We start from the raw sequence: 12,470 nt of genomic DNA, 5'->3' as shown, positions 1-12,470 counted from the left end.
AGGCAAGTTTACTTAACTTCTCTGACCCAGTGTTTTTAATCTGTGGAATGAATGAGGGTAACAACAGTAGTGGCAGGAGTAATAACAGTAGCTGATCATTTATATATATTATCTTAATAATATATATATTTATAATATAAAATATATTACTATATATTAAGCACTTACTATATGCAAACATTGTGCTAAGTGCTTTACACGAATGATCTCATTTAATCCTCACAATTTATGGCATATACACTATTATCACCATCCTCTTCTAGAAGTAAATATAAACCAATGCTCACAGAAGTTAAATGAACTGATTAAATCCATAAAGCTTGTAAACAGAAGAGGAAGGACTGGAATCCGGATGGTCTAATTCCAGAATCACATGCATATGAGTTAAACGATCTAATGTATGACATAAAATGCTTACAACAGTATCTGACACACACATACTCAACAAATGTTCCTATGTTCTTGTCATTTTTACTCCACAAATCTCTATTCCATCCCTCTAAATGGAGTTATGTCTCAGATTCAGCATTTATATGCCCTGTTTTGAATAATTTAATCATGCAAAAAAGTTGTTCTTTTAAATACATAGTATTTACAAGACAGAGATATCTGTCAAGAAATTTGATGGTCTCCTAGTCAAAACTCTTAAAAAATAAATGTAACACATTTGATTCATGGTTTATTTTATAAATTTGACTTGACAAGGTTCCTTGCTAATTTTCCAAGTACAAGGAAAATCTAGATTCTGGAACTGATCAGCAAATTTCTAAAGTATACAATAAATGTCAACTTATTTGTCATTATTTGAAGGACATTATCAACACATTTCTCTAATGATTTCAGCTTACCCATCTGGTAAATCATTATCAAATAAACGACTGCAGTCCACAACTTGTCCTCCTGTGCCTATCCGGTCTCTGGACTGAAGGCTTACTATAACACAACAAAAAAATTACTAAGAATAATTACTAGAAAGATTTTCTACAATTTAAAATATGTATAGTTAAAGACATCTGGCTTATCTTAATACTTTAGAATGGATTCTTTAGCTTCTAATAAATTCTATATTTTCTTTTTCCATGAGATGTTTCCCTTTAGGAGTGATATTAGAATTTTATGATTTTCTATGCTTTATCATGTTCATGGAGGGGAGTCTAAATCCTTTCTGCCCATTGTAATGGGGCAATGCAAGCCTCCTACTATACTTAAGAGAGGCATTAAAGGTATATTCACATACAGAAGAACTGGAAAAGTTCATATCAATTTGGGTTTAATTCTTGACCCATCTTTAAAATACTTAACAAAACACACCAGATTCTGGCAACAGGGCAACACTGAGATTCCATAAGTCAAAACCCTACATCAGTATCTAGTGTGGTGTAAAACTACCACTATAAATTTGGAAGCAAGAGACGTAAACTCTAGACCAGGCTCTAATACCTAGTTTAGCACTGTGACCTTGAACAAAACACTTAAAATCCTAAAAGTTTACATAATCCCAATCTAAATAATGAGGAAGCTAGGCTAACTGATAAGCCTGAAGTCCTTCCTTGCTGCTTTAATATTCTTTAATTCTATTTTTGGTAATTCTCTTCAAAGATAGAAAGGAACAGGCAAATTTGACTATAACCAAACTTTTTTTTTTTTTTTTAACGTCTATTTCTTTTGAGAGAGAGAAAAAGAAAGAGAACTCATACAAGGGGGTGGGAGGGGCAGAGAGAGAGTGAGAAAGAGGGGCGGGGGGAAGGGCGAGGGGAGGGAATCCCAAGCAGGCTTTGCACCATCAGCGCAGAGCCCAACGTGGGGCTCGAACTCATGAACTGTGAGATCATGACCTGAGCCGAAGTCAGATGCTTAACTGACTGAGCCACCCGGTACCCCAACTATAACCTAACTTCCTAAATAGTTACTACATAAAGTATGATATTTTAAGACCCTTCATTCTAGGAAGGATCTCAAAATTCTAAAATCATCCAGTTCTGTAAAACTTTTGAAAAATCAGAAAGTTCAACACATCACTCCTTTATAGGAGTATCATTTATAGGTGACAGCATGGTAATACACCTCTCTTCGGTGAATATAAGCAAAATGTTATATGAAAGTTGTACTAGAAAACATTAACCAGTTTTTATACAGAAAAGCTAAGTGAAATGCTTACCAATATATAATCACTGTAAAAACGATGTATTTTCTCATTAGCATTGTTTAGAGTAATATTAAAGCTCAAAATTTAGGATTTCATGAGCTTCAGCTCCAGAATGCTATATTACAAGACACCTAAGCAATTTCTAGGTGGGTTTGTGTTTTTAAATGGTCTAATTCTAGCAATATAAGGAGTCATAGAAGTACTATGTTTATAAGAGCGCTGTTCATTAGCACTAAAACATCAGAAACAATCTAAATAAACAGCAATAATCAACTGGCTACATTAATTATTTGCCCACCATGGACTACTATACAACATTGAAAATGCTATAGAAATGGGGGACCTAGGTGGCTCAGTCAGTTAAGTGTCTGGCTCTTGATTTTTGCTCAGGTCATGATCTCATTGTTTACGGAATCAAGCCCCGCATCAGGCTCTAAGCTGACAGTGCAGAGCCTGCTTGGGATTCTCTCTCTCTTCTCTCTGCCCCCACCCTCCAGCTTGCACTCTCTCTCAAAATAAAAAAATATATAAATTTAAAAACATTAAAAAAAGCCCACTCTTTCAAAAATGGTTTAGAAATAAATCTATGAACAACAACAGCAACAACGAAAGATGTTTAGGACAGATTAAAACAGGTTATTTAAAATTCTGCACAGTATAATCTCATTTAAAAAAACAGAAAAGGTATATACATCAAGCTAATAACAATGATGGCATATTATGGGTGTTCCTTACCTTCTCTATTTTTATATTATAACAAAAAAAGAAAAACTTCACAAGACATGGGAAGAACGGAGTAACAGTTTTAAACGTAACAGGGAAAAGATTTATAAACTTGAATCAGTCATCTCAATTTGGTAGATTTTTTTTTAACATTTTATTTTTTGAAACACAGATAATGAACAGGAGAGGGGCAGAGAGGGAAACGCAGACTCCAAAGCAGGCTCCAGGCTCTCAGCTGTCAGCACAGAGCCCGATGCAGGACCTGAACTCACTGGCTGTGAGATCATGACCTGAGCCAAAGTCGGACGCTCAACAGAGTGAGCCACCCAGGCACCTCTGGGATATCTTTTCCTAAGGTAACACTCCAAGAAAAGGATAAAGCTAAGTGTCCAAAAATGCTTACAACTTTCAATGTTATAATAGCAAAAAAATGACTTAACCGTCCAATAATCAAGTTTTGATATATTGATATAGTTCACCCCTTGAACACTAATAATGGTTACAGTAAGTGAAGGAAAACAAAAATTTTACATTCACTGAACCAAAACCATAAAAAATACACACATATAAAAGTATATAAAATTACTAGAAAGGGATATATATTTTTTAAAATTAGTATTCTAGCATACTTTTCTTCATTTCTCAAAAAGTGTTACGAATATGTATAATTATTTTTTTAATGTTTATTTTGAGAGGGGGAGAGAGAGAGCATGAGCAGGGGAGGGGCTGAGAGAGAGGGAGAGAGAGAATCCCAAGCAGACTGTACTGTCAGCACAGAGCTCAACACAGGGCTTAAACTCACAAACCATGAGATCATGACCTGAGCCAAAATCAAGAGTTGGATACTTAACAGACAAGCCACCCAGGTACCCCTATAATTATTTGCAAAGGTCTAATTCAGCAAGAACTGGAACTCATTCTGTTTTTAAATGGCAGGATCATGAAGCATAATGTGTGAGTCCAACTCATCTCTACTATGAAAACTAAATTCATACAAAAGCTTCAAATTGGACTACACATGCACACATTTTAAAGTAAAACATTACTTTTTTATACAGTATACTCCATAGATATATTTCTAATTGCTGACAAAGGAAAGCTGGTTGTTTTTATAAATGCCAATTTACACCTAGTAAAACTATTTTGTTACTACTGGACATTAGTTGGCAAATATTATATGACATGCAAAATCAAATTAAATGTGATTGTTCTTAAAATTTTATATGCCAGCATTTATTTTTGAGGTTTTTTTTTTACTCCCTTCTCAATCTAAGAATGACAGGAATTCTCAATAAGGCTGCAGTGTAGATACTTCCCTGTGGTAACTACAACAGGGCTTTGTTAGGTCGCTACTCTGGCAATTCATTATGAACCCAATTCATTTCCTGGGAAAATGAAGCCCTTCAAAAGTAACTTCAGTAACTGAAACCTTTGACAGGTTCATAATGCAATCAACTTATCCTAAATTCTGCTCTGTAGTGAAGTGGTGGGATCCCACTTGCATTTTATTGTTTTTAAGAAGCCTCAAAGGAGTCCATATCAGTGTCCTACCACATGATGTATCTTTTTTTTTTTTTAATGTTTATTTTTGAAAGAGAAAGAACACAAGCGCGGGGGGGGGGGGGGGGGGGTGGGGGCGGGGGGGAGACAGAATCCTAAGCAAGCTCCAAGCTCTGAGAGCCTGACGCGGGGCTCAAACCCAAGAGCCGTGAGATCTGACCTGAGCTAAAGTTGGACGCTTAACTCACTGAGCTACTCAGGCACCCCTACCACACTATGTATCTTGATCAAAAGCTCAATCCATCAATTCTCAGGTCTCAGAAAATTTTACCTTTAAGCCCTTCCTCTGAATCAATTCAAGACAGACCTTATAAGTAAAGTAATAGCTTCTCCCCTTTTTCAATCAGTGCTATACTATCCTTCATTTTCTTTTCCAATTAGCACAATTATTATAAAACTGTAAAGCATTAAACAAAGTTCAATAGAATATTCTTATCAAAAACCAGTTTAAGGATTATTTTTAGAAAACTTTCAGATCATCTGTAAAAGTTTATCTTAGTGTGCTACCATACATTCGCATACTTTAAATGAATGCCTAAGGGATCAATAGTTCTTTACATCAGGAGCCTCTATTTTTTTTTATATTATTCATAATTTGAAGGGTTTTTTTAAAATAATTTTTTAAATTAAGGTAGCCAGGAACCTGGATCCGCTGTTTGAAATATTTTATGGGACTCATTTAATTTAAGCCAATACAATGAAGCTATAGTTAGTGTACTTGGATTTAAAAGATACACAGAGTTTAGGTCAGTCTGATGCCAAAATTTCACATAACTTTAAATTTCCACACTTACCTACTATCTGTCCTCTAACTGTATCGTTGTCATTTGGCCCAAGTTTGCACAGATCCAACCTCTGATCTATTTGAAATCAACAAAAAAAGCAATTAAAAAATAAGCTGATATCAGAGCTTCTAATATCTATAGAGTGATGGTAAATTTCCATAATCCAATGGCAACCAGGCCTATAATTTAAATAATAACATTTTAAAGATGAAACAAACATTTAAAATCTCTAACTGTATATATAATTGGTACAAATGTCTTAACAACAGTTTTGATAAATTTGGATTTCACAAACTTTAAGTCACTGGTGTATATACATTGCCAACATGCAATTACTTTTTCTCCAAAGATTTCAGACACTTGTCTTGAGTCTTGGCTTGTCACTTAATAGCTGTTGTTCTTAAGCAATTTATCCCTGAGTCTTGATTTTCTCACGTAGTACCTACACCTCATATTTTTGAAGGATCAAATCAGGTAATTATGTAAAACTCTTAGGTAACTGGCATATAAGTGTTCAATAAATGTGAGTTATTATCACTGTTATTTTTTATCTAACCATTTCAAATGACCTCCATACACATAAAGTAAATATTAATAAGAAGCCAAGTATAAACTGTAAGATAAGGGTTTGAGTCAGTTCTACTAACTCATTTAGGAGCAACTCATTTATTCTCTCATGCCTCATCAATAGAACAGACATAACACTGACCTGGCCAGTTACAGGAAGGAACAGTGTCACCCACAGCACGCTGCTTTTACTTTGATTATAGCACTTAAAACTGAATTCTTTTACAGCTATATATATATATGCATGCCATCTATTCAAAGAAGTCATGAATTGATAAAAAGGAGGAGACCATACATTAGTCTTTGAATTCTCTGCTCCTAACTGGCAGAACGCTGTACAGTGTGCTCAATAAATGTTTGATAAATTAAGTATTACACATCAAAAAGGTCAAGGAAATAAATGCAATGAAACATCCACAGGCAGCACAAAGAAAAATCTGTGTCCCACCAGATTTATCCAGCCAAAAAGAGACATTTTTTCCCCTTGCAAAATAAACGGACGCTACCAAATCAACTGTATAGTAGACTTCTGCAAGGCAATTCCTCTTCTCTTGTTCAGTCTTTCCATTGTGTCCTGCTCCCTCTGCCAGCACAGGCCAGCAGGCCTTTGCCCTGGTTTCTCAGAGGACAGGATCCATCCCATTTTCACCTTTACATCCACCATGGATTTGAACAGTGCCTGGCACATTAAAGGTTTGATAAATGCTGGCTAAACTGAACCAAAGATAAGGTCATCCATGTGGCCTGTAAGTCTTCAGTTTGCCTGCTGGGTTGGGTAATAAAACAGTTCATTTTTATATACTGTAAGACCTCTTCCTATCCCAGGGTCCTCTATTTCCTTTTGGGTCAGCCACCTTGTCAACTCAGAAATACAAGAAATTCTCAAGTGCCTTTAAATTCCCCTGACTCAGAGCTTCTGGTGCAATTTTCTCCCTTTTTCTTCTTAACAGATCAATACTTATATATCTGGACTGTGGTATCATACTACAGTAAAAGGGACTATCTCTTAATGTATCTAATACTCCCAAGAAAAATTTACTTTTTTTATTAATTTCTTTAGCTAGATTCCATGTGAATTTCTGTTTAGCAGAGGTATCTGGACTAAAATCCCATGATAATGAATGACTAGCAATATTTTTTACATTATATGAAAAAGAATTCTGTAAAAACAACAAAAAATTTTGTCAAAAAAGTTATCTTCAGCTATGTCCCAAAAGAAAGACCCCCAAAAAGATGTTTTGTCACCTTGTTACTGCCAATCCAATACGAAAATCATTTCTAATGTCTTAACCTTGGTCTGATCTTCTAAATGCCCAGGCTAGTGTAAAACTAAGCTATAATTAAGCAGTTAACACAGCTGTCTTACAATCAATGTCTTACCCTTCTAGAACTTTTACTTTTTCGTTTTATGTATCATTCTTATTCACTAATAATTCTCCTTTAATTGCCACCTTAAACACTCCAGTCACCTAAATAAAACTCATTTTATCTCATTAATCCACCAAAACCAGAGAAGGGTGCTACGAAATGTTAAAAAGGCATATACACTTTGACACCCTTCTTTTTACTCTTGGATATCAAACATTTCCTAACACTTATAAATTCACTGTACACTAAGTATCAGCTGATTCAGTTCAAGTCTCACTATTTTAAATGTTTCATTCTTTTTATAAACTCCATAAAATAAATTTAAACAAGTATTTTTACCAATGTTTCAAACATACATAGGAAGTTAAATTTTTGGATCCCTGCCCCCCCCCCCGCAAAAACAAACATACACATACATATTTTTTTTTTGAGGGGGGGCACAAGTGAGCAAGGGGCAGAGAGAGAGAATCTCACAAGGGGCAGAGAGAGGGAGAGAGGGAGGGAGAGAGGGAGAGAGAGAGAGGTGGGGCTCACCGAAAGCAGGGCTCGTGTTTTTTTTACCTGAAGCAGGGCTCATGCTCACACCAAGTGGGGTTCAAGCTACCTGATATGGAACTTGAACTCACGAACAATGAGATCATGACCTGAGCCATGTAAGTGTCCTATATTTTTAAAAAAAAAATTTTTTTTAATGTTTATTTATTTTTGAGTGAGAGAGACAGAGCATGAGCAGGGGAGGGGCAGAGAAAGAGGGAGACACAGAATCTAAAGCAGGCTCCAGGCTCTGAGCTGTCAGCACAGAGCCTAATGTGTGTGCCCTATATTTTTATATTTTAAAAAACACTCGTATCTACTCACAACCAGTGTCTTTGAGGCGGTTGATGGCATTGGAAAGAAGTCGAACACAACCAAGAAATCCAGCACCTTGTTTTTTATGGATCTTCTTGTGATTCCATACACTGATCGTAACTGAATCAGACTTTCCAATATACCTAAAAAACAACATAACTGAATGAGTAACTTGGCAACTACAAGTAGCGAATGTAAAATTTTTTCTTTTGCTTTTGTAGTCTAAAGTCACAAATGTTTCAGAGTATGGTTAGATAATGCAAAATATGTTTTGAGTTCAATCAATCCCACAAGATTGAATTTAATTTTTTTAAAAATCTTGTAAGTAAAAATCTATAAAGAATTTTTAATATATCCTTCATCACATCTGCCACTCTCAGACTGGCTAACAATGTGGTAGTAAAAAAACTATTTTAGTAGCTAGTGTCAAATAACACTACAGGTTTCTGATATTTCTTTCCAAGAACAAAAATCTTACAAGAGCTTTTATCACAGTCACATTTAAAAAACATTTCAATGACATGGCCTATCATTTCGAAGAGTACTCAGTTTTCAAGGGGCATTGTCAAGGCTGACAGACCAAAAATCTGACATACCTGGTGGGTTTTAAAATGCTGTAGAACAAAAGCTGATTGTAACGCTTTTCCCCTGCTTCTTTCCTGTATGCAGGCCTTGAGCGAGCAGGACTCTTGCAGATTTCACTTCACTGCCTGCAGACAAGCAGAGCAGGGGAAAGCGTTACTACACTTGTCTGTGCGGATACCTGCAAGTACGTTAAGAGCTCTACCACAGCCAATTGTTCACATGGTGCCATCCCATGCAAAAATATAATAAAATAACATAATTATATCAGTAGAATCCTAACTATATTTCATTGCCTCTAAGTGGTCAAATTTTTGGTCCAGCAACCTTGATCTTCAAGTGTCATTCAGTAAAGCAGTAATATCAGAAAAATTCACCTAGTACGTAAAAAAGCCAAAACCACTGAAGTGAGAACTAAAACTTTTCAACGAGAAACAGGGAAACCACACTTAGATCCAGCTGTGCATAAAGCATGCCTATCCCTACTGGACTTTTAATTACGCAAGCTAATCCATTCCCTTTTTAAAAATTAAGCCAATTTGAATTTCATTTCTGTTGCTTACAAATGGGAAAACTCTGGTAGAAAACATCCAACATGCATGCACCAATTTTCAGAGAGACCTAACAGACCTAACCTGGCAAGTACCTACTGCATGGTGTATCAAAATTCTACAACCAGAATCAATTATTAAACAGCTACAGCACCCCAGATCAAGCATTAAACAAAATCACATTAAATGAGTTCCCCAAGCCTGATTCCCCAGCATGATAAAGTATTGATCCCCGTGCCTTAGAACAGCCCACCACTGGCATAAGCACCCTTATGCTGTCAAGGCCCAGAGAGACCTTGAGAACGTACACTGAAAACAGAGGAACGTCTGTCAATTGTGTCCTGGAATGACTGTGAGACAGTGAAATCACCTCCCTGCCAAATGAACTTTTATACAAAATACATTGCTCTTGTATGAAGCCACTGACAATTTGGGTTTGCCTATTCCATCAGTTAGCCTGCTCTAACCAATCAGGCACAAATCATAAAGGGCCTTGTCAGCCATGGTGTGAACTCTGGCCTTCTCTCCAAGTAAGGCAGGAAGCCAACGGGAGACGTGCAGCAAAGGAGTAACAAGATTTGAAATATGTTTTAACAACATCACTCTAGCTGCTGTGTTGACGACTGTAGAAGCAAGGCGTGTAAGGCAGGGGTCAGCAAACACAGCCTGTGACCCAAACCCAGCAGAGCACAAAACATAGTGTGATTTCAGTGTATATAGGGTGACATAATTTTTTTTTTTAGTTTTAAGGCCATAATCAACTATTTAGAATGTCTACATTCACATCACCACTTTTCTAACATGAGGTCATCATTTCTATTTGCTGGACCCAACAATTCCACATACTAATGATGGTCCAGCAAGAATTCCAGCCCATACCATCAGAGTCCCCTCCCCCTAAATCCCATGGACCTGGCCACCAGGGAATCTCGCTGATCAGCACGTTAATATAATACCATGCTCTGGTCTATAACTGCACAGAACCCCTGACAGACTGACAGGTTTAGGTAGGGACACCCCTCCCCTAGGTCTAGCATGAAGCAGATACTGAAGATGAGCCCTCCGCCCAAATGCCAAAGATTTGTGATTGTCGACCCGTCAGGGGGGAAAACAGGGGCCCCTTTTAGGCAACAAGCTTGAGCAATGAAAACCTGAGTAAGGTAAGAGGGGCCGACCACAGTGACCACCCAGCTGCATGCAAAGGCTCATGAAGAGACCCACCTCAAAATATCCACAGACCCCAGCCGGCCAATGGGCTAGGGTCAGGCACAGGTACCAAAAAAGGAAAACTCCGTATGTTGCTATACTCCCACACTCCCTCCCCGTAATTAGAGCCCCCCACCACTGCCTCCTGGCAGACAGTATTTCCTTTGCTATCCTGCCCCCTGCTCCCCTGCAGCGTATCCAGTGGATTCACTACCTCCTTTGTTCTGCCTATATCCATGCTGTCCCCACCCGATCAGGTCGCCCCACACTCCACAGTGTAGGAACTAGTCTCCTTGCCATCTTTGTCTCCCTCAAAGCCCTTCTCCACGGTTACCGCCTAAGTGTCTGCTCTTGGATATAAACCCGATGATAGCATTTCCCCACTTAAAACCTTTTTTCATTGCTCCCCACTGCTTTGAGGAGAGCATTCAAACTTATTAGTAGGCTTTCAAGGACCTTCACGAGCTGGTTCCTACTTGCCTCTCTTTGCTTGTCCTATGCCGAACTCCCCTTACCTGACGTGAACTCCCCAATGCTGCCCCTCCCAACTGTTTTCAGAGTCATGTTCTCTTTCACCTCTGGGTCTTCACACAGACTACTTTTGCTTAGAGCCAACCCCCATTTCTTTTTTCAAATTAACTCCCACATAAGGTCTAAGCCTAAATGCCACTTTTCTAGGAAGCTGTCCTTAGCTCCTAAATTCATATAAAAAAGTTCTGTGTATTTCCAGGGCACCTATACTTCCCCATATTCTTATCATACTGTTTATAATTTCCTATTCACTTGTGTCTATACACCACTTAGCTGAAAGCTTGTGAGACTACATCTTATGCACTGTTATACCTGGGTCTCTGGCTGAATTTAAATGTGACTGAAGCTTAAAGAGACGGCTTAAAACAATCTGATTAAGAACTCAAAAGCTGAGTCAGTTACACAGACAGTAGCTTATTACAGCTGGGATTTCAAAATCACCACAGGTCAAATAAAGTTAATAAAAAAGGTGCAACCTAACATATTTACTAAAAGCGTCTGACATTTGAGGATTACCTGTGAGGTACTAGTCTAAGCACTTTGCAGGGGTTATCTCACTGCATCTTCCTATCAGTCGTCTAAAGTAGGCATTATTGTTGCTGTCACCAATGGAAACTGACACACGAGGGGTTAAACACTGAGCTAATGATCACACAAATAAGTGGGGGGCTGGGGGGTGGGAAGCCAGGTAGTCTCACTTCTCTCTATTGCCTACTTTTTTAGTTCCTATTTATTTGCCTACTAACTTGGAGTCACTGAGCCATAGCACTGAGGGGCACACAAAAAAGCCTTATTCTGAACTGCCTCTCAGTATCTCAATGTTTTAGGAGAAACATGTTTGTTCACATGTGGTTTAGAAGGTCAAATTTAAATAACTGTCCAGAGTCTAGGCTGAGCTGGGTACTCTGCTAGGGGGGTGGGTTAGAACTAATTGTCCAGAAGTAAGTAATGAGGTGTCAGGCATAAACGTTTGATGGGAGATGTAAAATTCATTTTTGTAGGTAAGGCAAGTGGAACATCTTGAAGAAAAACTGAGATTGATGAAGAGTGAAGTAGAAAGCTCAAAAAGCTTAAAAGACCAAAGACTTAAAGGTCAGGATATCAGGGCAGTTAACATGTTTATAACATGAGATATGCTGACAAAATGGTAGAGGTATAGAAAACATATAGTAACAGAATTAGCAACCTGGAGAAAACCGACACCTACACCGGCAGGGAACAACAGATAAGAAACAAGACTATTACTGCCACCCCATCCCTGAAATATTTCCGACTTATTAGCCCAAGATACTCTAACAGCGACGGTGGGGCTAAAACAGAAGGACTGGTGAAATTACTGAAAAGGAATGGAAAGCCCTCCTGAATCCCCTCCTTGACCCAGGTCATCCTCAACCCCAGCAGGAGATGTACGCTTTACTCTCTGAAAAGTTCTCTACTCAGGGACACCAGGCACAGCTAAGGGAGAAGGTAAAAGTCCATTATAAAAGCATGGATACTAAGAAGAGGTTACTACAGTCAATAGAGGGACCTCCTAGCATTCTTAAACTCTTCAGCTCCAAGAACACTAGCATCCAAGAATATATAGCCCCGGGCAGGAAACAG

General features: G+C 37.9%; 1 protein-coding gene across 2 annotated transcripts in view; it reads right to left on the bottom strand.

Annotated features, from left to right (window-relative positions):
• The window catches only part of SMURF2 (SMAD specific E3 ubiquitin protein ligase 2), a 116,955-nt gene that overhangs the window by 32,799 nt on the left and 71,686 nt on the right, over positions 1–12,470 (bottom strand). For both annotated transcript variants that reach the window (XM_058705843.1, XM_058705844.1), the window contains exons 4-6: positions 8,008–8,141; positions 5,224–5,289; positions 849–933 (exon numbers count right to left, since the gene is read on the bottom strand). In XM_058705843.1, the coding sequence (XP_058561826.1) occupies positions 849–933; positions 5,224–5,289; positions 8,008–8,141 (285 nt within the window). The remainder of the gene's footprint in view (positions 1–848; positions 934–5,223; positions 5,290–8,007; positions 8,142–12,470) is intronic.

This window comes from Neofelis nebulosa, chromosome 16 (assembly GCF_028018385.1).
Source record: "Neofelis nebulosa isolate mNeoNeb1 chromosome 16, mNeoNeb1.pri, whole genome shotgun sequence".
Classification (NCBI taxonomy): Eukaryota; Metazoa; Chordata; class Mammalia; order Carnivora; family Felidae; genus Neofelis; species Neofelis nebulosa.
This window is presented reverse-complemented; position numbering and strand designations above follow the sequence as displayed.